At 32.2% G+C, this 23194-nt stretch overlaps 1 protein-coding gene across 1 annotated transcript in view; it reads left to right on the top strand.

Annotated features, from left to right (window-relative positions):
• The window catches only part of COL11A1 (collagen type XI alpha 1 chain), a 207965-nt gene that overhangs the window by 72168 nt on the left and 112603 nt on the right, over window positions 1-23194 (top strand). Inside the window, exons 6-18 of the mRNA XM_059377355.1 lie at window positions 5117-5233; window positions 5840-5932; window positions 7776-8030; window positions 8936-8998; window positions 10448-10489; window positions 12280-12342; window positions 13130-13204; window positions 14304-14387; window positions 16494-16550; window positions 19780-19833; window positions 21660-21713; window positions 21832-21885; window positions 22313-22366. Of these exons, the coding sequence (XP_059233338.1) occupies window positions 5117-5233; window positions 5840-5932; window positions 7776-8030; window positions 8936-8998; window positions 10448-10489; window positions 12280-12342; window positions 13130-13204; window positions 14304-14387; window positions 16494-16550; window positions 19780-19833; window positions 21660-21713; window positions 21832-21885; window positions 22313-22366 (1065 nt within the window). The remainder of the gene's footprint in view (window positions 1-5116; window positions 5234-5839; window positions 5933-7775; window positions 8031-8935; window positions 8999-10447; window positions 10490-12279; window positions 12343-13129; window positions 13205-14303; window positions 14388-16493; window positions 16551-19779; window positions 19834-21659; window positions 21714-21831; window positions 21886-22312; window positions 22367-23194) is intronic.

The raw sequence follows: 23194 nt of genomic DNA, 5'->3' as shown, positions 1-23194 counted from the left end.
TTTAAAGATTTTGGGTGTTTTTCCTTTCAAGTACTCTGTTACTTAAACTTCTGATAAATAGAGATACCTCACTTGTATGTGTGTATATGAGCATATTTTATTTGGGGGGAGGTGAGAAAAAGATACTTATCTAAAAGCTATATTTCTGCTACATAAATATCTAAAAGCTGTATATCTGCCCTTGGAAGTTAAATAATTGACACAGCCTCCAGATAAGGGTGACATATCCTCCGGTGCACTTGCCTTTGGCAATTCAGGTAGATGAGAAAGTGACATTAGAGCTACCTTAAAGTTTCAGGCTGTGTTGAGTATTTAGAGAGATTTTTTTTTTTCTGTTTCTTATTGGGCATGGCTACACTGATATGTATGTTTTCTTTGACTTCCACAAAATTTGACATAAAGAGTAATAAAATGAAAAGCAGTATGATCTGAATGCAGTTACTAAAACTATTCATGTACTTTGATTCTTATTATGTCACTTAATTTGAAATTCAAATGTGAAATCCTTCTTCCAGGCCATTTTTGCAAGAGAATTTACCATAATGAAATTTAACCCTATTCTCTTTCAGACCAAAAAGTAAGTTTGCATAACCATAACAATTTTGGCAGAATTGAATATTCCCCAAAACAAAAAATACAGTACAATGTACCCTTATCCAGATTTTTGGAAAAATCCTTTGATGTGGATCTTCTGGAAATTAAAAAAACAAGCAAACTGGAAGGAATTTAGTCTTTAGTTGGCAGCAAAACAATTTTTTTAGATTCTTTTTTCTCAAGGTGAAGAGTGTTAAATTTTAAGAGAGGGGGTTGGAAGTTTGAAAACATCAAGGCTGCCTTAATGTCTGAAAATAGCTCAAATAGCATTCTTACTTGCTAAATGTATTATTTGTTTCCATCTTTTGAGCTTGACTACTTAGAAGAGGTTAGGATCTTTTTTATTTTAATGTATTACTGTTTTTGCATGTGAGTTCCGTTAGAATTTTGCCATCTAAGTGCTTGAGATAGATTTGTTGACATCATTTTTCTTTTTAAAGTACGATAGTGAATTCTGTTGCACTGATCTTTTCCATAACTTAATATTAATGTTCTTTTTAAAACAGGATAAAGTCTTAAGAAGCTGACAGAAAAGCAAATATGAGAGAGAAAAAAGAAATTGCTTGGGTAGTTGTGGTTGATTTTTTCACAGTTTTCCTGTGCCTCAGTCTTTTTATACCCTCAAGATTTATTTAAACAGGGTTTTTTTTTTTGTTTTTTTTTTGTTTGTTTGTTTTGTTTTGTTTTTTTTGTGAATTCCAAGAGGATAGCTAAATACCATCAGGTTTAGGGCTTTTATACCTTAGAGATTATGTGATGATTCAGTATTAAAATTTATAATATTTATACATGGTATACATGTTTGAGATTGCTGAGATTTATTTTGCTCCTGTTTTAAGAAAGATAAGTTTTGTTCTTTTTAGCAACAGATATGGCTCTGATTTTTGGAAGAATGAAGGTATGCTTTCTTAAAATGTCACCTTGAGGTATTTTATTATATATTTTAATGCTATTGTGTCAGTTAAACTGAGTTATTTTAAAGCAAAATAGTTTTTATACATTTTTATCTAGATAAAAAAGTAAAATTTAAAAGTAAATTTGCCCTTTTCTACGTTAGTTGTTGATAATCTATATTTAAGAAGTCCAACATGTTTTTACTAGGAGAGTTTGAGAAGAAAAACAATGTATTGCTATAACACAAACTGTGTGGAAATCCAGTTGGGTGATGCTCTAATAAATATAGCATTTCTTACCAGTTTCTATATTGAATGTGTTACAATGAAATGTGTCTCTCCTCTCTCCTCATGCACTATAAATAATGCTAGGCTACTCACATATCAAACCTGAAAGCATTCCATCATTGCATGTCTTTTTACATATATTCATCTCATTGATCACAGCCAGTTCTCTCTGTTTTCAAGGCAGTCCAAAATTCCATAATGAGTATAGATGGTCATCTCCAAAAATAGGTTATACAGCTTCATGTACAGTAATGCCAAGTATACTCAATACCACCACGAAGGGGATGTTATTTAGATAAAGAAATAAGAGCAGGGGTGCCTGGGTAGCTCAATTGTGAGGGTCTAACTCATGATTTTGGCTCAGGTTGTGATCTCAGGGTTATGAGATCAAGCTCTTCCTCGTTTCCATGGTCAGTGGGGAGTCTGTTTGAGATCTCTCCCTCTCCCTTTACCCCTCCCCCACCTCTCTAAAATAAATAAATAAATAAATCTTAAAAAAAAGAAGAGAGAGGTAAGAATAGAAGTGGTGATCTTCACTGACTCCTGAAAGACTCTAAGAAAAAGATGTGCTTTAGTGTCTAGGGAAGTGAGGATATTATTTCTTCCAGTATATCATAATCACAACTAGTCTGGTTGGTCATTATTTGGTAAGAATTTAAAAAGAGGAGAAACTTACGGAGATTAGATGTTTCCTCTTACAAGAAAAACAACAACAACAAAAAAAAATGACATAAGTTGGTATATATTGATATATTTCTGAATACCATGCTTCATGTAAGATGCATTAAACTATGCATTTGAAAAATCAGCCCTTTGTGTCTTTGTTTATTGTCTTATGTTTTTAAAACTCATTATAGATGCACCTGATTTTGAAAAGTCTGCCTTAATTTAAAACTCTACAACATAGACTATCAAATCTTTTCTTTTTTTATGTTTTACTTGAAGTTGGCAGCTGGTAGCTGTATAAATCTAATATTTCTTATTCCAACATGATTGACCATAACTACAAAAAATTATTCATTATACAATATTTAGTCAGAATTTATGTCTTTTTAATATGTATCTAAATTCAATATTTAATCATTCTATTTATTTAATGATTTTTTTAAAATTTTTTATTTATTTGACAGAGAGAATCACAAGTAGGCAGAGAGACAGGCAGAGAGAAGGTGGGGGAAGCAGGCTCCCTGCTGAGCAGAGAGCCTGATGTGGGGCTCTATCCCAGGACGCTGAGATCATGACCTGAGCTGAATGTAGAGGCTTAACCCACTGAGCCACTCAGGTGCCCCTATTTAATGATATTATTAACAATGTTACCATTGTATGTTACAGACTTCTTTTCCCGGGCTGCTTTCAGGATTTTCTCTTTGTCATTGAGACTTGTAAATTTTACTATTAGGTGACGGGGTGTGGGCCTATTCTTATTGATTTTGAGGGGCATTCTCTGAACCTCCTGAATTTTGATGCTCGTTCCCTTTGCCATATTGGGGAAATTCTCCCCAATAATTCTCTCCAGTATACCTTCTGCTCCCCTCTCACTTTCTCTCTAACTTTCTTAGAAGTAGTTGGTATTATATCTTGATTGCAGAGGCATGAAGAAACAAGTGTTCAGTGTTCTATACATGCATTTTTCTAATTTACCAAATTCTGTACAAATTCAATTAGAATAAAGCTTTGTTGAAGTACTTTGTCTGTATATTCATTGATAATCAAACTGTTACTGAGTAGATAGAATTATGAATGCATTTCAGTTAATTTAATCAAATCAGAGTTTTGACAGCCATAAAGAAAACTAAAGATAAGTTTATGTTTATATTTCAATATGACCTTCAGTTGAACCATCTAGAAAGTTTACTCTAGTGAGCATGTTTCATAAAAGGTGAAATGTATAATGTTGCTAGAGGATCAGATTTAGACACGTCTCATTATAGGTCTGTGAAATTTGCATTCATTTGCATTGCTATAGTTAATAGAGCTTGTTAGAAGGTATAGTGATCACAATTTTCTAAATGACATATGGTCAACAGTTATTTATTGGCAGATCAAAAAGGTTTTTGTGGCAATTTTGAAATCCAGCTGGAGTATAATTGGAATTTTACCAAATATAAAGCTGAGGAATTCCAAATAGGTTGCTTTTAGCATATATATATATATGTATGTATATATATATATATATGTATATATATATATAAAATATCTATATCTATGTTATAGATAAGATATATATCTAATAAATATTAATATAATTTATATTAACTATTCAGCTTGTTGAGTTTACTACTTAATATATTATATATATATGACCTTAGTATATTTACATTAATTTTGATTAAAACCAATGATTAATATATGTTTCATGATAACTATATTCTTATTTACAAATTCAAGTTTTGATAGAGATAGTTGGCTTTGAAGATGAATACATTATTGTCCTTGTCACTTAATATGTATGATTTTCTTGTACATGCCTCTATTAAGAAACATATCGCTTTCCAACTAAGTTATTTTAATACAGAAGAATCTAGTATAAAATACTATTTTCCAATGTGAGTTAGGTTTAAGTAGTTTATGAGGTCTAGGTACTGTGCTTTTTTGATAGAGAAAAAAGCAGTATCTTTAAAAGCAGAAATAATGTATTAACTAGAAACAGATCTAACTTTCAAATCTGTAATGTTTCACAAGTATTTTGTGCTCATTTTGATCTTGTCTATAGCAAATTAGAGATTTCTGAATAAATTTTAGATTTTATTTTTTCATTAGTTCCAGCGTTCTGTTTAGACTAATTTTATGCTCCTTGCATTTCCTTTCCTCCTCTCCCCTTTCTGATTCACAACATAAACATTCTATCATACTTGGAAAGACTACTGTCCATATTTTAAATTTTAAGCATGTAGTTTAATGAAAAAAAAAAAAGCACCCATTGACATTACAGTAAAATCCTTAGGGAATTTTAACAAATTTTTATGTAGCAATTTTTACAAATAAAAATTAACATGAATATTTAACAACTGTGACCAAGCACATAATTGCTGTGTTCACAAAAAGCCATTAACTAAAATTTTGAATATTAATTAAGTTTGAATTAAAGTTTAAAATTTTTAGTTTCCTCACAGCCCTAACCACGATTCTGCTCTTAGAAAACCTGCTTTGTCCTTCCTGTGTTATTGTACTCTATATAGGATGGTATAACACTTTTTGTAATAAAAAAATAACATTTAAATAACAACATTTCCTTGCCTCTTAACCTTTACTGTAAGTAAAAGTTAAGGCAGTTACCACTTTGTTGTTAGTATTACCTGCAACTAACAAAATCGCCTGATATTTTTTCCTTTGCGATGTAGTATGCACCTGAGGATATAATGGAATATGACTATGAGTATGGGGAAGCAGAGTATAAGGAGGCTGAATTTGTAACAGAGACACCCACTGTAACTGAGGAGACAATAGCACAAACCGAGGTAAAAACAAAGTAGTGCCTTTGTGAATGGTGTCCTGCTGTTTGTCATTCCCTGGTTTCTTACGTCTGCTGTTCCTTGAACTCATCATAAGCCTTTCACTCCCCCGATTTCTATGAACCAATAACTGTGATTTTTATTTGACAGTAGCTGTCCTGAAGGAATGATGCTCATTTTGCTTTGCTTGTCCTTCCTTTCGTCCATGCTCTTCATTTCCTTTTTCACTTTATTTATGTTTCCCATTCCATCTTTCACCACATTTTACAGAAAAAGAAATCCAATTTCAAAAAGAAGACAAGGACAGTGGCCACTAACTCAAAGGAAAAGTCCAAAAAGTTTACACCCCCTAAATCTGAAAAATTTGCGTCCAAGAAGAAGAAAAGTTATCAAGCAGCAGCAAAAGCCAAACTAGGGGTAAAGGTAGCAAAGAAAAAACAATCAAGATCTCTCCTAGATAAGCTGGAAGATCTCTGATGATGAGTCATTGTCCTAACCCAACTAGATAAATGCTCATTTGGCTAATCCGATAACCCAGTTAAATCACGATTCCCCTAAATTTGGGATTGCCTTATATTTTTATAATTGCTTTTCTTTTGAATTTATCACTAGGCAAATATTGTTGATGATTTTCAAGAATACAACTATGGAACAGAAGAAAGTTATCAGACAGAAGCTCCTAGGCATGTATCTGGACCAAATGAGGTAAGCTCATTGACACTGTTAAATCACAGTTCAAATTTTTTAAGTGTGTAATATTTCTTAATACACTTCACTCTGGCAGAATCCATAATTCGTGGGAAGTTCCATCTTTTTATCCCTTTCCTGAACAACATTGGTTCACTCTTACTAGAAACAGGTCATTTAAAATCAGTCAATTCAGGTTTTGCATGACTCTTTGCTTCATGCAAGCACAAATTAATTAAACTGAATTGGCTGCTATCATTTTCTTGATTGCTCCTGGGATTGAGTAAGCTTCTCAACATGCTGTGATGAAAGGTATTCACAACATGATTCTTCTGTGAGAAGACTCCTCTAAAGTGAAAATTGTATCATGAAATGATACAATTAGAATTTAGTTCATCTGACCAAAAATCATGCATTTTCATGACAGCAGACTTCTTGACAAAATGTAGACTTCGTGGATTTTAGTAGCTTTTTACATTTCCAAACCTGTTAGGAGTGTGATGCTTACAATTAAATTAATATACCTTACTCTTTTTCATTCTTTCCTATGAAAATGTTTAAGCACATACAGGTATAAATCAATGTTCCTGAATTTCAAACTAGACATACAACCTTATTGTGAAAAGATGACAAGTGTCCCAGTGAGGCAAATAAACCCAGTGGTGTGTTACATGCAAACACATACTTTAGAATAATAACATTTCAGGGTAAGAACAGATTTTAGGTTTCATCTGGTCCAAAATGATCGTTTTCCAGAAATGGATATCTTGAGTTAAGATGTCTATTTATCTAACCAAATTCATCTAGCTTTTTTAGATCAGAGCTATGAACATAGTAAATTTAGATTTTGAATAATATTCATCCCTTATAGATAGTATGCCCTCCTTGTCTGAGAATACAAAAGCATTATGGTTATTGGACATTTTATTTTAGTTAATAATTGCTAAATTAATCATTTAGCCACATTTTATTCTCATGATTTTGCATACTACTACTTATTTATTCCATACTGTTCTGTCATCTAGATTCACTGTTATGGAAATCAAGTTACTTAAAATGAAATTCAAAAAGGAGCAAGATAAATTATTTAATTTGAATCTCATCAAAATCATAATATAGCTAAAATTACATGAGAACTATGATGCAGATTTATGCCATTGATAAATAATTAATTATGTGAAAAAGAAAATTATACTAGGTTTATTTTTTTATCTCTGAGGAATATTTATTGATATAAAATTTACTTGTAAGTGTATATTTATTCTCTGCTCTTTATGAGATCATACAGTGACAGTCTGTTTCATTGTCTTGAATTTTGAAGGCTATAATTTATATTTTACTTGCTTTAAAGAATCCTTTGGTGATATAATACTTCCCTATACTAGATACTCTGTAAAAATTACAATGATAAGTCTCACTATTGGCATTAATATTTTATCTTTGTGATTGAGAGTCAAATTTACATGTTTTTTCTGGTAGCAGTTATATTTCATAATGATGATCTGTGAGCTCTGAAAATTAAGCAAAGCTTTAATTTAGTGCATATTTCATTATCCAAGTCTCAAACTATAAAGTAAATATAAAATTGACTAACAAGCAAATACACATGCTGAATCCATGTGACTATTTGCAGTTTATTGGGGAAAGTACTTTGAAAGCAATATTTCCTTGTACAAACCAATGTACAAAAATATTTCTTTCAGTGATACTGAAAGGCTATCTTTCTTGGCCTTCAGCCTTGCTTGGGTAACATTTAAATTGCTTCCCGTCACATTCCATCAAACTGTAATTGCAAATGCTTTCCTTGCTTTACTAATAGTAAACTTCATGTTCTTCAACTCCTTGCAACTTAAATTAATAGCCAAATCCAGTTGAAGAAGTATTTACTGAAGAATATCTAACTGGAGAGGATTATGATTCCCAGAGGAAAAATTCCGAGGATACACTATATGAAAACAAAGAAATAGACGGCAGGGACTCTGACCTGCTGGTAGATGGAGATTTAGGCGAATATGATTTTTATGAATATAAAGAATATGAAGATAAACCAACAAGTCCCACTAATGAAGACTTTGGTCCAGGTGTTCCAGCAGAAACAGATATCACAGAAACAAGCGTAAGTCAGTGTTATGCCCTGCGTCATTGTATGTCTTATTTTTGGAGTATCTTCACATTTATCTTGATGTTTTTTCAAGGATAAAGTACAAGTTGTGTTCTTATGTAAATTGTGAATATCCTCCCAGGACATCTTGATAGATTCTTCCTCATGGAAATCTTCAGCCATTGTAGCTCTGCCTATACTACCAGAGTCTTCATTTGAAAGTATAGTCTTGGATAGAATCGTATCCAAATTGTTTTGTCATCGATGAGATTAAGTTATTATTCTGGATTTTTTTCAAAAAAGGTTTTATTTATTCATTTACCAGAGAGGGAGAACACAAGCAGGGAGAGCAGCTAGCAACGTGGGAGGAAGAACAGGCTATCTGCTGAGCCAAGGACCCAGATGTGGGACTGGATCCCAACACCTTGGGATCATGACCTGGGCTGAAGGCAGCCGCTTAACGAACTGAGCCACCCAGGAGTCCCAGATTATTTTATTTTTTAAGTTTGAAAGAAGAATTTTCTGGTGGTGCTCAGTACAGAACCATATATTATTTTTTTGACCCCCATCACCCATTTCTCCCACCGCTCACCCCTCACCTATATTTCGTTAAATTTAATTTGATGACACTTTTTGCATAATGCCTTGGAATAGTAAGTGAAGTCTACATATGTCTTTATCTTTCTGTAATAGTTCTTTAACAAACAATTGTTTCATCTCATTCAAGAATTGCGTTAATGCTCATTATGCTTTCCTTTTCATGTTTTCAGTATCTAAACATTCAATAGGTTTTTGTTTAAAAAAACCCACATTTTAATAGGTTGTTTTTAAATGCACTTAGATAATTAATTTTTTTTTAAAAAGTACTTAAATGGCCTTAATGACTTAAAGACAGGTTGCTTGAATTTTTCACTCAACAGATAAATGGCCATGGTGGATATGGAGAAAAGGGGCAGAAAGGAGAACCAGCAGTAGTTGAACCTGTAAGTATTGGTGCGAATACATTGTAAAGGTTGGTACAATTAATGTAGATTTTGAGCCATCATCACCCTACGGTATTATATATGTTTGTATATTTCCATTAAAAATTCTAATGTCCAAGTGCTTAAAATATGCCATGAATAAGTGAGTCAGTGAGGCCATTTCTGGCAAGTGAAATTTTAATTAACTAAAAAAACATAGAGACATGAATTTTGGAATTTGAAAGTCGCTGAAATTTGTCTAGTCCAATTCTCTTGTTTTAAGACAAAGGAACCTGAGATCTGCTGAGATTCACATGTTCGTGGTTGAGACATAACCAGATGTTAGCTTTTCTAACTTTCTGCAATTTCTCTAACTTAACATTATTAGAAATATATTATTTGATCTAGATATTTTCTGGTTTCATATCCAAATAATATCATGTTAATATAATCATATTTCACATCCAGATAATATATTGTCATGATATGAAAATATTACTTTTAAAATTCACTTCCTTTTCTCCCTACTAACAAATGGTCTAATTCACTCCAAAAGTGATTTTTAAAATTTATGTTAATATTATTACTACTCAAGATATTGGTAAAAAGCAAATTGTTACCAGAAAGCAATTTTACTATTGTTCTCCCTAATCACCAACTTGGGGAAACTGTTGCACTAGAACTAAAGGTAATATGCTTAATTGTTTGCCTCAAGATCATGAAAATCATTTCAAAAGTTGCAAGGACCAGGGAGAGTCAAAGGTCAAAATGATATGTCTATAAGGACATTGCTGTCTATTAACTGTATTACTCCAAAACCCGATAAATCGTGCCTGAAAAAAATTTTTTTTCAGAATAAATATGCCCTGATTTTGAAAATTTACAACCAGCCTTCTAAATGATTAAACAATTTAAACAACTTCCGGCAGTAGAATCATAAGCTTTGTGGAATGAGTTTCTTTTCCTGAAACAGTACTTTATCCTCTTGTCTATTGAAGAGCTTATCTCATATTTATCCCCAATTGTTTTGCTTGGACTTTTTTCTCCTTTCCCTGAATTAAAGTGCATAGGTGCCACTTAACTTCCACTCTTTCATTCACGCGGTAGATATTATAAAATTCTAGCTTTCACCAGGCATTATTCCGAGTGCTAGGGAAAACTTGGTCAAATTCATAGCTTTGTCCTTCTTGGCAGCATATTGCATATTCTCCTTTTAATATTACTTTCCTGAATATTTATTTCTTTTCTAATTAGTTCACCAATTCTCTGAGGACAGGGACTATATTTTCTTACCATTTTAAACTCTCTCCCTTCTGCATGCAAAACTATTTGTAATGGGTTTTACATGGTAGAAACAGAGGATTTTTGAAATGCAATGATGGGGTGCTTTGTTAGAACTTCTTAGGTGAGAGGTCAGGGGTTCCATTTCACTAGTGGTGGGTGAGTCTCTGTCTTTTTTTTTTATTGTAGGGGATGCTTATTGAAGGACCCCCAGGACCAGCAGGACCTGCGGTATGTAACTGTGTCAAGATTATTTTTGTATTTACTTTTTAAAAATAATCAGATATTTAGGGGCCCCTGGGTGGCCCAGTGGGTTAAGCCTCTGCCTTCGGCTCAGGTCATGATCTCAGGGTCCTGGGATGGAGCCCTGCATCAGGCTCTCTGCTTGGCGGAGAGCCTGCTTCCCCTTCTCTCTCTGCCTGCCTTTCTGCCTACTTGTGATCTCTCTGTCAAATAAATAAATAGAATATTTTTTTTTAAATAAAATATTTATAATTTCTATTACATTATTGAATTTATGTATTTTATATTAATTTGAGTATTGAATGATAGAGGCAAACAGCTTTTCTGAGGGCCTGGTAGCCTTGAATTGTTGATTTGGCTTTCCAAAAGTTACTCTTTTGAGAGCCTTGGAATTAAATTTTAATTTTCTTTCCTTCCATCCCTCCTTCCTTCCTTCCTTTGCTTAAATATCTCTGTATCCTTTAACCTCATTTTTGTTAGGGTCCATGATCAAAGGAAGGAGACTGAAACAAAGCGAAAGTCAAGCAAAGCTTTATTTTGCACCAAACATTGAAAATCAAACAGACCAGTCAGGCGGTCTCTTACAAAGAGGCGATGACAACCATGACACCGACCCCGACTACTTCCCTTACCCCGACGACAACCCTCTCTCTATCTGACAACAACACTCCGGGTAGCGCCGCTCCCTGGTGGCACTGCTCCCCGGCGGCGAGGCTCCTGATACTCCCAATGACCCTGACACTCCCACTCCCAACGACCTGGACGCTATCACTACTACTTCCCTGCCTCACAGACTAACCTTTATAGAGATGGTTGAGCCTGGCCCATACACAGGTGGCCAATGAAATTGCAATATACAGGGAAAACTGCATAGTCATGCTAGGTTGGCAGTATGGTGACCAATTGAATTTCAATTTACCATAGTAAATATATGCGTGCCCCACTAATTGGATGTCTCCATCTGGCTGGCCCGCTCCCATATCAGGGGCCTGCAAGCAAGTTCCTCCGGGTCAACCCAAGCCCACAATGAAATGGCTCCCTCAGGCCAACTAGGCCCTTATAACTTTCAAGTTTCATCTGAAAGTTATGATAGTGTTAAAAAGTCATCTTTCTTTTTATTAAAGAAGTATAGGTATACCGCAATTGGAGTTGAGAATTCTAAGTAGACAGTAGCTGCTTTATCTGTGATTCTGAATGGAGTGATTGTCAGTTTCCATTGTCACTTCCTAGTGAGGTTGATGTCACTCAGTGTGTCTTTATTCTCAGGTAGTTGTACAGATCTGACTTTGTGAGAAATCACTGTCTTTTGTGGAATTAATTAAGTTCTTGTCATCTGAAATAGATATGTTATGCTGATGCCTTTAAATTCCTTTTATCCATAAAGGAAAATGTAAAAATGGCTCCAAGCTAAATGATTTCTATATTTCAACTTTGCTATCACATTTCTGAGGTCTAATTGTCCGAGTATAACATTGCTTCAATAAGAATTGGAAACCAACTTCTACTTCAGGGACTTTATATTGGCATAGTTTCCTTTCCTGTTTTTCCTTGGAATGTCTGCTTCAAACCTGAGAGCAGCTTCATAGAGGAGTCGCTGAGTTAGTGACAGAGTGGTTTCCTATATGTTGTCTTTTCATAGGAAGGTAAATAGGGCAATAGTTTGGGTGACAAGTGTATATTTATGGAAATATAAAATGAGCTCTTGATTTTGGTAGAATGAATTTGCCTGAATGATAGATAATAAGAACTGACTCAGATCATGGTTTATTTCTTTGTAGGGTCTTATGGGTCCCCCTGGTCTACAGGGCCCCACTGGACCTCCTGGTGACCCTGGAGAGAGGGTGAGTGAAGAGATTCTTTATTTAAAAAAAATAGATTAAAATAATTATAAAATATTCTACAAGCTTAACATGTTATCCTTCTCACTGAAAGACAGAGAAACCATTGAGTTCATTGTCTAATATTTTGGTTAACTTTCCTAACTATAATTTTAGAAGTGAGGATGAAGACTGTGCATTTACCTATATTATAATTAGTAAGAAAACTTTCATTTTCAACAAATTTCCACATTGAGATGAACCTGCTACATTAGATTCAGTTCTTTAGTCTCAGTTGAGACAGGTTTTCCATGAACTCTGATGAATAATATTTAGTTGGATTCTGATAGACTGAGTTAATAAGCCTGAATTCTGATTTGAAAAGCATGTCCTAGATCGCATGTTAAAATAGACCACTTGTCTTAAGTCAGTCCAAACTCTTTAAAAAATCTCTCCCTGTTTTTCCTCCATCCTTGAGTAGCCAATAACTTTGTGCATTATTAAAATCCTGTAAAACTAGTGCAATGAAAAACAACCCTTCCAGGGCACCTGGGTGGCTCAGTCAGTTGAGCCTCCAACTCTTGATCTCAGCTCAGGTCTTCATCTCAAGCCCCACATTGGGCTCCATGCTCAGCGCTTAAAAACGAAAACAAACAAACCCTTTCTAGGTACATACTGAAAGGAGATGAACCAAGGAGGGGAAAACAAATGCAGATTAGTTAATGTGGACTAATTTTATTAAATGCTATTCTATTTCTAATAAATTTGGCTCTTTAATTTATTTATTAATTTTGATGATTTACTTTCCTAGGGTCCCCCAGGGCGTCCTGGCTTACCAGGGGCTGATGGTCTGCCTGGTCCTCCTGGTACCATGTTAATGTTACCGGTATGGGTTTTCTTACTGCTATAAAGATAATTTAATAATTCATCATCTTATTGTTGAAAAATATTGCTGAACTATATTACAGATCAGTTAACTAAAAACCATTGTATGAGGTAGAAATACTTGAAGTCAAGCAGACTTTAGAAATGACAGGAAATTTTACTAGAGCAAAAATTTGGTAAATATCAATCTCTGCATTAGAACTAAGGTTTTGTTATTTGATTAGACTTTGACAGCGAAGCTTAGAGGTTGTTCTTAATATTTCCAACCATGTGCTTTATCCTGAGTCATAGGATTAACATGCATTTCATGTATTACTTAACATAAAATTAATATGCTATTTATCACCACAGAGATAACAGTTGATGCTTTTTAAAGAAGATATATTTATATTGTCATTATTCATTGCTCAAAAATTGTTTTACCGTAAGATTGCTTTTTAAAGTTGCCCTTGTTCTCTGGGAGAAAAAACAAAACAAAACAAACAAACAAACAAAACCCAATTTAATTTGTTTAAATGCAATAAAATTTCAAGTAATAATCAGAGTAAGAAATTGATTCCTGCTGCATTTCGAATTAAAATTTAAAAGGTAGCTTTAGGATTTTAGAATTTTATGGAAGGATACTGGGAGGGTGAGTTTCCTATTATAATCACTTAACAAAAAAATAACAAAACGAATTTATCTCCAGGACGATTTCAACTGTATTTATAGAGATTCCAAAAGTTTTGCTCAACAAAATAGCAATTGATCTATAACCGCCATTGAACTGAGTACATTTGGAATTTTTAAAAATGATTAAATAGAGGGAGGTAGCATTTGTACAGGTAAAAAATATAGGATGACTTATTTCAGATTTTTCAGAGATTATGGAATTTAAAATTGGAAATCTCTAGTCTCTTCTACAAATGATAAACATGATCCTGAGAACTTCCAATATGGGCAGAAGAATTTTAAAAAAGAAATCTAAGTATCTTGATTCATATAAGTGACCTAGTACTTTTGTAAAATTCAACCATTTTCAGTAAATAGTTTTTAATTAGTAATTAAGGCACTATTTGACAAAGGCTAATTTTGAGCTTCTTTACGTTCCCTTTCCTTAGTTTCGTTACGGTGGTGATAGCTCCAAAGGACCAACCATCTCTGCTCAGGAAGCTCAGGCCCAGGCAATTCTTCAGCAGGCCCGGGTAAGAAAGAATGAGATGTATTCCCATAAACTGATTTTGTGTGTGTGTGTGTGTGTCTGCCTGCATCTGGAAGATGCTACTATTATAAATAAAATACTTCTGGATAGTACACTGAATTTGGACAGAGAAAATGCTGAGGTTATAACCCATTTTTTCCAGTAAGAATATTTTCTTTAATTGAATATTAAAGTTAAATGACTGACCTTTGCAGTATTGCCATTTATAATCCTGGCAATAACACACAAACCATAACACATATTTTCTAATATTTTTTTTAAGAGTACTGACTGATTTACATATAATACTCTCTATTGTTCACATACAGCTTCTGTTAAGACAGAAGTTGATGATTTATAAAAGTAAAAGAATAAGGTTTGAAATATTTTTTTTCCTGCTAATCTAATAAATTATTCAGGATAGCTCAAATAATCCATCAAATTAAGTTTTTGTAAGCATTCTCATATAAGAAAGAAACCTTCAAATATATATTTAAGTTCTAATCATAATCTATAATGTTTTTACAAAATCCATTGCTTATAATCATTCATTAGCTGAAAGTTTCCACTATCTCTATCTTATAAGACCTATAATTATATTTATTTTTTAAACTCACCTCAATTAAAAAGTCTAAAGAATGGACTAGGGAAGAGTTGAAAGTCATTTAATACTTTTTTTCCTAGTATAGGATTTTTCTTTAAGGAAAAAGGAAATAGAGGGCTTGCATTTGGTATGGATATGGACCCACTTTCTAGGTGATATAAATCATTTCTGTGATAACTTTGGATAAATTTATGAGTATATAAAATTTAACATTTATATGTCTATCATACACTTATGAGTGTATAAAATATCTGAAAACATAACTAAAGAGTATAATTTACTCTATTTATTTACATATTTGTTAAATCTGTCAATCTGAAAAAATGCCATTATTTGGTATATTATTATGCCATCATGTATAAAGACAGACATTTAAGAATTTGTTTACTAGTCCTTGGCTTAACACGTACCTAAAAGGATTTAAAATAATTTGCTAATGATTCCTATAATTCATCTTATAAATTATATTACTTTCCGCAAATTTAAGGTAATTATTTGAGCTTAAATGTTTTATGAGGCCATTGAATTCCTCATTTTATTAGACCTTTTAACCTATTTGGAAATAGGTAGCAAGCATTATAATTCCAATTTTTCAGATATTTAATCTCAAGGATTAAGAAGTGTATTGTCAAAAATCTCATGGTGAGTCAGTAGTGGAACTTTGAAGATACTACTGTTTTCATCTCATGCACTTTTCTAATATGATTTTACATATTATTTCTGTTACAGTATTATTTTTTTATATCTGTTTTGATAATCTAAATATTCATCTTTGGAATCACTAATATTAAAAAATAGCTCACCATACTAATTTAACATCTATCAAATATTTACCCTGTGTACTCCACTTGTTCCAGCTTTTCAAGTTTGCTAATTTCACATTTCTAATACTCAGTATCAATAGTGCATGTAATCAATCTATCATGCCTATTATTATACAAAGTGAATGTATCTTTCTTGTAATGTTAAATTTGGGATTTGGTAAAAAGAAGTGTATTAGCATATTTTCTGATCAATTTTGCTCGCTATCTGGCTTTAACTGTTATAGTATTTCCTAAAATATTACTAGAAACTTTTTACTTAAAGCACCTCAAATTGTTCACCTCTAAAAGGATTTTCAATGATAAGTGTGCCAGCATGTTTAAGAGAAGTCTATATGTTATTCTGAAGTTGGCTTCAGAGTAGAAAAATTATAAAATATTAGTTATACTAAAATCTATTTTAACTTCTATTGTTGAATATATGTCATTATAATATCATCATAATAATATATGGTACAAGATTGTATACAAGATACAACAGTGTAAAGAAAATTGATACTTGTTTAGGTCATTTGTCATTCTAGAAACTTGCAGTTCTTCAGTAATCAGGCACTCTTTCTAGCATGTAGCTATTATACCTGTGTTGATCCTCTGTTACTTAGAGGTAGCTTGTGCAAATGAATATTATGGTTTAATATGCTTATCCAGGAGAGCATCCCTGAGTTTGATCTTCTTTATTTTCTAGATTGCTCTGCGAGGCCCACCTGGCCCGATGGGTCTAACTGGAAGACCGGGTCCTGTGGTATGTTACTCAATAAATCCACATATTAGTAATTCCTTGTGCAGCTTTGGCCAAGCATTGTTCATATTTATAGCTGATAAAAAAAGGATACATACACCTACTTATGCTTGATTTTGTTTCCATTTTAAAAGTCTATTTCAATCCAGTCCTCAGTAAGTTTTGATAAAAAGATTTCAATGAAGAATTTTCAAATCAAATAAATACAATGGAAAATATAATTGAGTCATATATCTATTAATTTTTCAAATCATAAATGTAATTTATTTGCATAATATTCCGAGTTATTAAAATTTAATTGGACATTAAATTATTATGTTAAATAGAATTTTCATTTAAAAAAAAGTATTTGAGGTCAGTTAAATTATTCCATAATCTGGGAAGCAAGTAGGATACTTGGCTTAAACTTGAGTTTGCCTTCAGTATTCCTTAAAGTGCTTCAGATACTAGAAAAATTAATTTGTCTTTTGGAAACTGTTGGAAAATGAGTGTTTTATTTTTCCATGTAACCTTGCTAATAAGGTAATATTTTCCAAGTGGTTTTTAAAAAATATGTTCAAATATTTTGAAACTTTTACCAAATGTTAAGCAATGTAGCAATTCACAAAGAAACACAAAGCTTCTTTTCAAGTCATATTTGTTCTTAAGAAAAAAGAAAATCATAGGAGTCCAACCTCAGCTCTGATTGATTTTAGAATTAATTGAATAAATAATTTCTATTTTAAAGTATTTCTTTTTCTGTAAAAACAAGCCATTCCTCCTGTTCTTTCATATGATTTTATATATTTTCAATGTATTTCATAGAAATAGTGGTGTTTATAGAAAGCATTACTGTGAACATTAAAATCTTACATTTTAGTTACTTAGTAGACACAGCAAAATAATTTATTCAAGTTCGAATCAAGCTAATGTCTCCTATTTAATCTGTTTTACTGATCTTATTAATTAGGATGTTCAGTAGTTTTCTTCATGTATTTTATTCAAAGATTTGTTATGTAGTTTACATAAATTTTTGGTTCTCTTAGTTCAGTCTTTAAAATTTGTACAGGTTATATATTTTGAAGGTTATACAGTCAGGTATATATACTCAATGATATGGGCTCATGTAGAACATATGTTCTGGCAAAATAATAAGAAACATGAAGAGTCCATGTTCCTTACAAATGAAGAAAGTTAATATTTAACAGTTTGTTAGTGATAACTCAAATTCACATGACTGAGGAAAGCCAGAAATATGCTAAAACTTTATAAATCTTGGGACAGAAGAATTATCTGTATATTTTATTAAAAATAACAGTTCCTGGGACCCCAAACTTGTGATTCTGTCATTCAGGATTGGTGTGGCAAAATATATTTTTAATGAGTGCACCAGGCTGATTCTAAGCATGTTTGGGAAATACTGCCATATATTACCTAATTTATAAATATCACTACAGGGTTTCTAAAACTGCATTTTCCAAAGGAATTTTCCTTCATATCATCCTGACAAGCATAAACCTTAATGGGTTTGTAGAGGGTCAGGGTAGTGAATAGCAGAAGCAATGTAAGCATGATCAAGTAGCAGTTGCTGTTTTCACCAAACAGTTACTGAGGGTCAGTCATGCACAACGTGTTGGGAAGGAGAAAAAATTGGCAACCACATACACATTCTCAGTGTCATACACTGGACACAAGATTGATTGATTTTACTACTTAAGTCTTTGTTATGAGAATCTTTATCTTCCTTAAGTATTAAAAATAGGTGTTGAGATAAAAACATCATTTTGTTTCTTTTCAGCATTTTCTCTTCTATTATCCTTTGCTCCAAAATTTCAAATTATGATAGACTTTCAGATATCTGTTGATCCTAGAGTCTAAAACTATTTTCTATAAAAGAAAAAAGTCTACATTAATATATTGAGATACAAACCTAAACATTCTTCCAATGAAAAATTCATTCAGTTGTTTTCTCTGATTGCTTTCCTAGACAAATAGAGGCTTACAGTATAAAACATAGAGGAAACATAAAAAATACTGTGGTTATTTTTTCTATTCTGTTACTGTCAGTTATTGCATGATAATTTTTAGAGTAAGTATTTGGACAAAATAATTATAATTTGTTGAATAGGTAGTGCTTATATACAGAGAATATAATGCAGTAAATTAATTAAAAAATTGACTGTCTTATAAAGGTGTTCAATTCAGTGATTAATAATTTAATTTAATATAGAACCCCAGGTTTTCTCTTGAAAAAATTTATTTATAGAATTCTTAATTAGAAGAGTTGAGGCTATTATTGTTTAATTTTCCAGGTTAGAATATTCAGGTTACTTGACTTCCCATATTTCCTAGGAGTCAGATTAATAGTTATTTTCCTTTAGAGCTCTAGATAGCTAACATTTCCAGACTTAGCGCAATTTTGATCTTTTTGTATAATGACTCAGTACACCATTATTTGAATATATATTGATTTAAATATATCAGAAACTTCTTAAACACCCAACATATACTTCTTCCATATGAAGTAACTGTTATCACCATGTTCAGTGTTAATATCCTGAAGCTTTTTAAGGGAATGAACAGCCTGGTATTTATTTTTAAAACAACACTTTTATAAAGTGATTTTATATTTTTCTGGTTAATGTGCCAGGTTTTTATTGCACTTTTTGAGTTATGTAAACATTTGTGAGAGGCTTTTGTCATAAAGACTTTTTCTTGTAGGAAATAAAAAAACCACTTTGGGAAAAATTCTTTGACATTATTTCAGGACAATTATAATGATGGTTGTAGTGTCTGTTCTTGACATTTTATTGCTATAGAATTCAGTGTCTGGGAAATTTCTGAGTGTAAACGCAATGACATTTTGCCAAGTCCTTGCTGTATAAATGGATTCAGTGTATACCTGATTCAGTAAGAGAACTATATCACAGTATAATAAATAGTGCCTTGTGTATTATCGTAAGTACTGTGATGGCATGTACATTAAAGAAAATTTCAATGTGATTTGGTGAAATTGGTAGTTATGTGTAAAATAGAGACTTAAAGATAGTTTACACACTGGAATGCAATAAATCTGAGAAGAGATACATTTCAAAGGGCTTGAAAATTTTATTGTATTAATTAATAAAATTATACCAATTTGATGAAACCTGTTTTGAATGGTGTTTGACTCTATTACATGAGAATGGTGGATAGCAGTAGTTAGGGAATTATTAGTCAATTAAATGATTTTATTCTTTCTTTTTCTCTATAGGGGGGGCCTGGTTCATCTGGTGCCAAAGGTGAGAGTGGTGATCCAGGTCCTCAGGTAAAAAAAAAAGAAAAAAAAATAGTCTATTTCACTTATTTTATTTTTGACTTAATTTTATCCTGTAGGGTAATTGAAGTATCTGTCATCTGTTTTATGAGTAAAGAAATTACTTAAATTACTTTTAAGTTCATATCACCTCCTTTAATTGAAAAATCCCTAGGGGCCAGTTGACTGCCAATAACTTGATTAATTTAAACAATATTAAAAGAAGGTAATAAGCTAGGATGGAAAAGGCTTGATAGTAATAGGCCTTCAGAATATTAAATTGGCTTGAGATTGTACAGAGCAGAGCACAACTACTATAGCTGTACTTTATAGTGGCCTTGCCTCAAACCCATGATATTTTCTTTTTTTAAAAAAACATATTTATGTGCTTTAATCTATCACAATTACTATTTGATGCTGAAAGTGTCCCTTACTTTGTTGTTGTTGTTTTTTTAAGATTAATTAATTAATTAATTTGACACAGAGAGAGAGAGAGATCACAAGTAGGCAGAGAGGCAGGAAGAGAGAGAGGGGGAGAAAGGCCAATGCAGGCTCAATCTCAGGAACCTGAGACCATGACCGGAGCCAAAGGCAGAGGCTTAACCCACTGAGCCACCCAGACGCCTATAAAAATATATTTATTTTTAAATGAAGGTTAATTTCATTAAAAACTAAGATTTGTGTTATTAGGATCACCCCTTGCCTTCCAGCTAGGAGAAAGGATAAAGTCATCTCAGAAGAATAATTTTCTAAAAGACTATATTCTTTTAAACTCTAATTATTAGACAACTTTAATTTCACATTTCTGTAATCAGCATTGTACAGTGATGATAAAAATTATTCACAATTTTAAATATGTGTTGCATTTGCTACCACATTCATTGTAGGCATACTGTTTAACTTTAAAAAGGATATAGTTAATTAAATATAAAGGCCTATATGTGTATAACAGAGCTACATTTGATCTATTATTAGCTGTGTAATTTTATTTTTAAAAAATGTATATCAAGCTCCACCTAATAATATCAATATTATCAATATCAATAATATCAATAATATCAAGCCCCACCTAAGATTGTTTGTTGACATAACATTATATCGTATTGCTAAAAGAAAGAAACATACTGAGAATCTTTAACCTTTAATCTGACATGGCATGGTACCAGGCAATAATTTGCATCTGGGATCACCAAATCATCTTCCAGCATTTTGTAGATGATGGAAAGAAATATGTACCAGGCCTATGCTAAGTTGTAGGAGTACAATAGAGAAAAGACCGATTTAGTCTAAAACCACAGAATTAATAATTTAATAGGAGATTCAAATATGAAAAAAGGCAATTATATTCCGTGTGATAATTGAATAAAAGAATGTGGAAGAGGATCTCCAAAAAATAAAGGTAAAGGTGAAGAAACAAGGGTTTGGAAAGAAAAGAGGAATGAGATAGATGTTTAAGAGTGTTTTCAGTTAAGGGAAATGTAAAACCCTAAGATTTTGAGAATAAAGTGAGTAAGGATTTTTTTTAAAAGGTTAAAATATCACTTTGTATTTCTTTTGTTTAATTTTAATCAATTGTAATTGATTACAATTATAATTAATCAATTTTAATTAATTGTAAACTTAATAAAATAATATGACTTTTTTTGCAAGAAGATTATTAGAAAAATTGATTCTCTTCTGTTTTATCTGAGCTTTTACATAAGAAATAATTTTCTTAAGTTAAAACAATTGACGTAAAGCTAAGAAGTTATAAATTTCTAAAACCATCTCTCTCGGTGTGATTCAGTTTATTGATCAAGAATTCCATAAAATGAATAAATTGCGGTGTTTTGATATAGGGCCCCCGTGGTGTTCAAGGTCCGCCTGGTCCAACGGGAAAACCTGGAAAAAGGGTAGGACTGGTTTTCATTGTGTATTTTGAGGGCATCTGAAATTATCAGTTATCTTCTTTCCTTTTACTCTGTGCCAGGAGGAATCCTTTTTGCTTAGTCATGTGCTTGCCATTTTCAGGGTCGTCCAGGTGCTGATGGAGGAAGAGGAATGCCTGGAGAACCTGGGGCAAAGGTCAGGAGCTCATACATTTGTGTATTCAGATCTTGTATGTCAGTTCATACATGTATGTCAGTTCACATTTTTCTTCTCCAGAAGTTAGGAATAAAGATAAGACAAACCTTATGTAAACTGCAGAATATTAAAAGAAAAGAGAACGCTAAGGAAGTCTAGCGAGATATTTAGTGTATACCTACCCCATGTCAAGAGAAATATTCAATTTTGTTTCTTAAAAAATCCAAAATTTCTTAAGCTATCTCTAATTGTGCTTATTTATTATGAATCTTTAGAAATAAAATAAAATAAAATATAAAATATAAAAATTTTATATTTTAAAATAGAGTTTCTTGATATGAACAAATATTTCACATTTACATTACAGGATAGAATTAGGGTGGGAATGTGATGGATGATGATAATGATGACGATTATGATTTTACAGGGGGATCGGGGATTTGATGGACTTCCAGGTCTGCCAGGTGACAAAGGTCACAGGGTAAGATAAACCATTCTGTTACTCTGTATACAGGGATAATACGGCAATTTTATGAATTTTTTTACAATCTACAGACTCGAAGAAATCAAAAACAGAAAATTAAATATTTGTGCATCAGTAATTTAGTACATTATTATATCCACTACATACTTGAAGAAAGGCAATATCAATATAAGTTCTTCAATTATTTTTAAACATTAACCATGCAAATATAAATTCAGGTAGAATCTTTATGTACATGTATGTGGAAAATATTGTATTTATAGAAAGACAGTGTGGAGATTTAATTTTGCCTCTAATTTTTTGCTACTCTCCCTAATTTCCCTCTTATCTTTCATTTGCGGAAATATTCTTAATAGAATCTACTTCAGGCAGTCTATCATTAATATAACAATATACTGGGCACTGTATTTTATTATCCTAAGTTACATGGTACCCATAGATAGACACCACAAGCTAGTTCGAGTGATAATACAGGCTTGCAGTCCGGCACAAGAGCTTATAATTTGCAAAAGGTAAACAATCCACCATGCTGAACAGGAATTCAGTGGATATTTTTAGTGGGAAATTAAGCAAAGAGGCAGTCTCTCAGACAAAGAAAAACCTTGAACCTTCACATTTTTCTTCTCCAGAAGTTAGGAATAAAGATAAGACAAACCTTATGTAAACTGCAGAATATTAAAAGAAAAGAGAACGCTAAGGAAGTCTAGCGAGATATTTAGTGTATACCTACCCCATGTCAAGAGAAATATTCAATTTTGTTTCTTAAAAAATCCAAAATTTCTTAAGCTATCTCTAATTGTGCTTATTTATTATGAATCTTTAGAA

This window comes from Mustela nigripes, chromosome 14 (assembly GCF_022355385.1).
Source record: "Mustela nigripes isolate SB6536 chromosome 14, MUSNIG.SB6536, whole genome shotgun sequence".
Taxonomy (NCBI): domain Eukaryota; kingdom Metazoa; phylum Chordata; class Mammalia; order Carnivora; family Mustelidae; genus Mustela; species Mustela nigripes.
The sequence above is the reverse complement of the archived record's forward strand: the minus strand, read 5'-3'. Positions and strand labels throughout refer to the sequence as shown.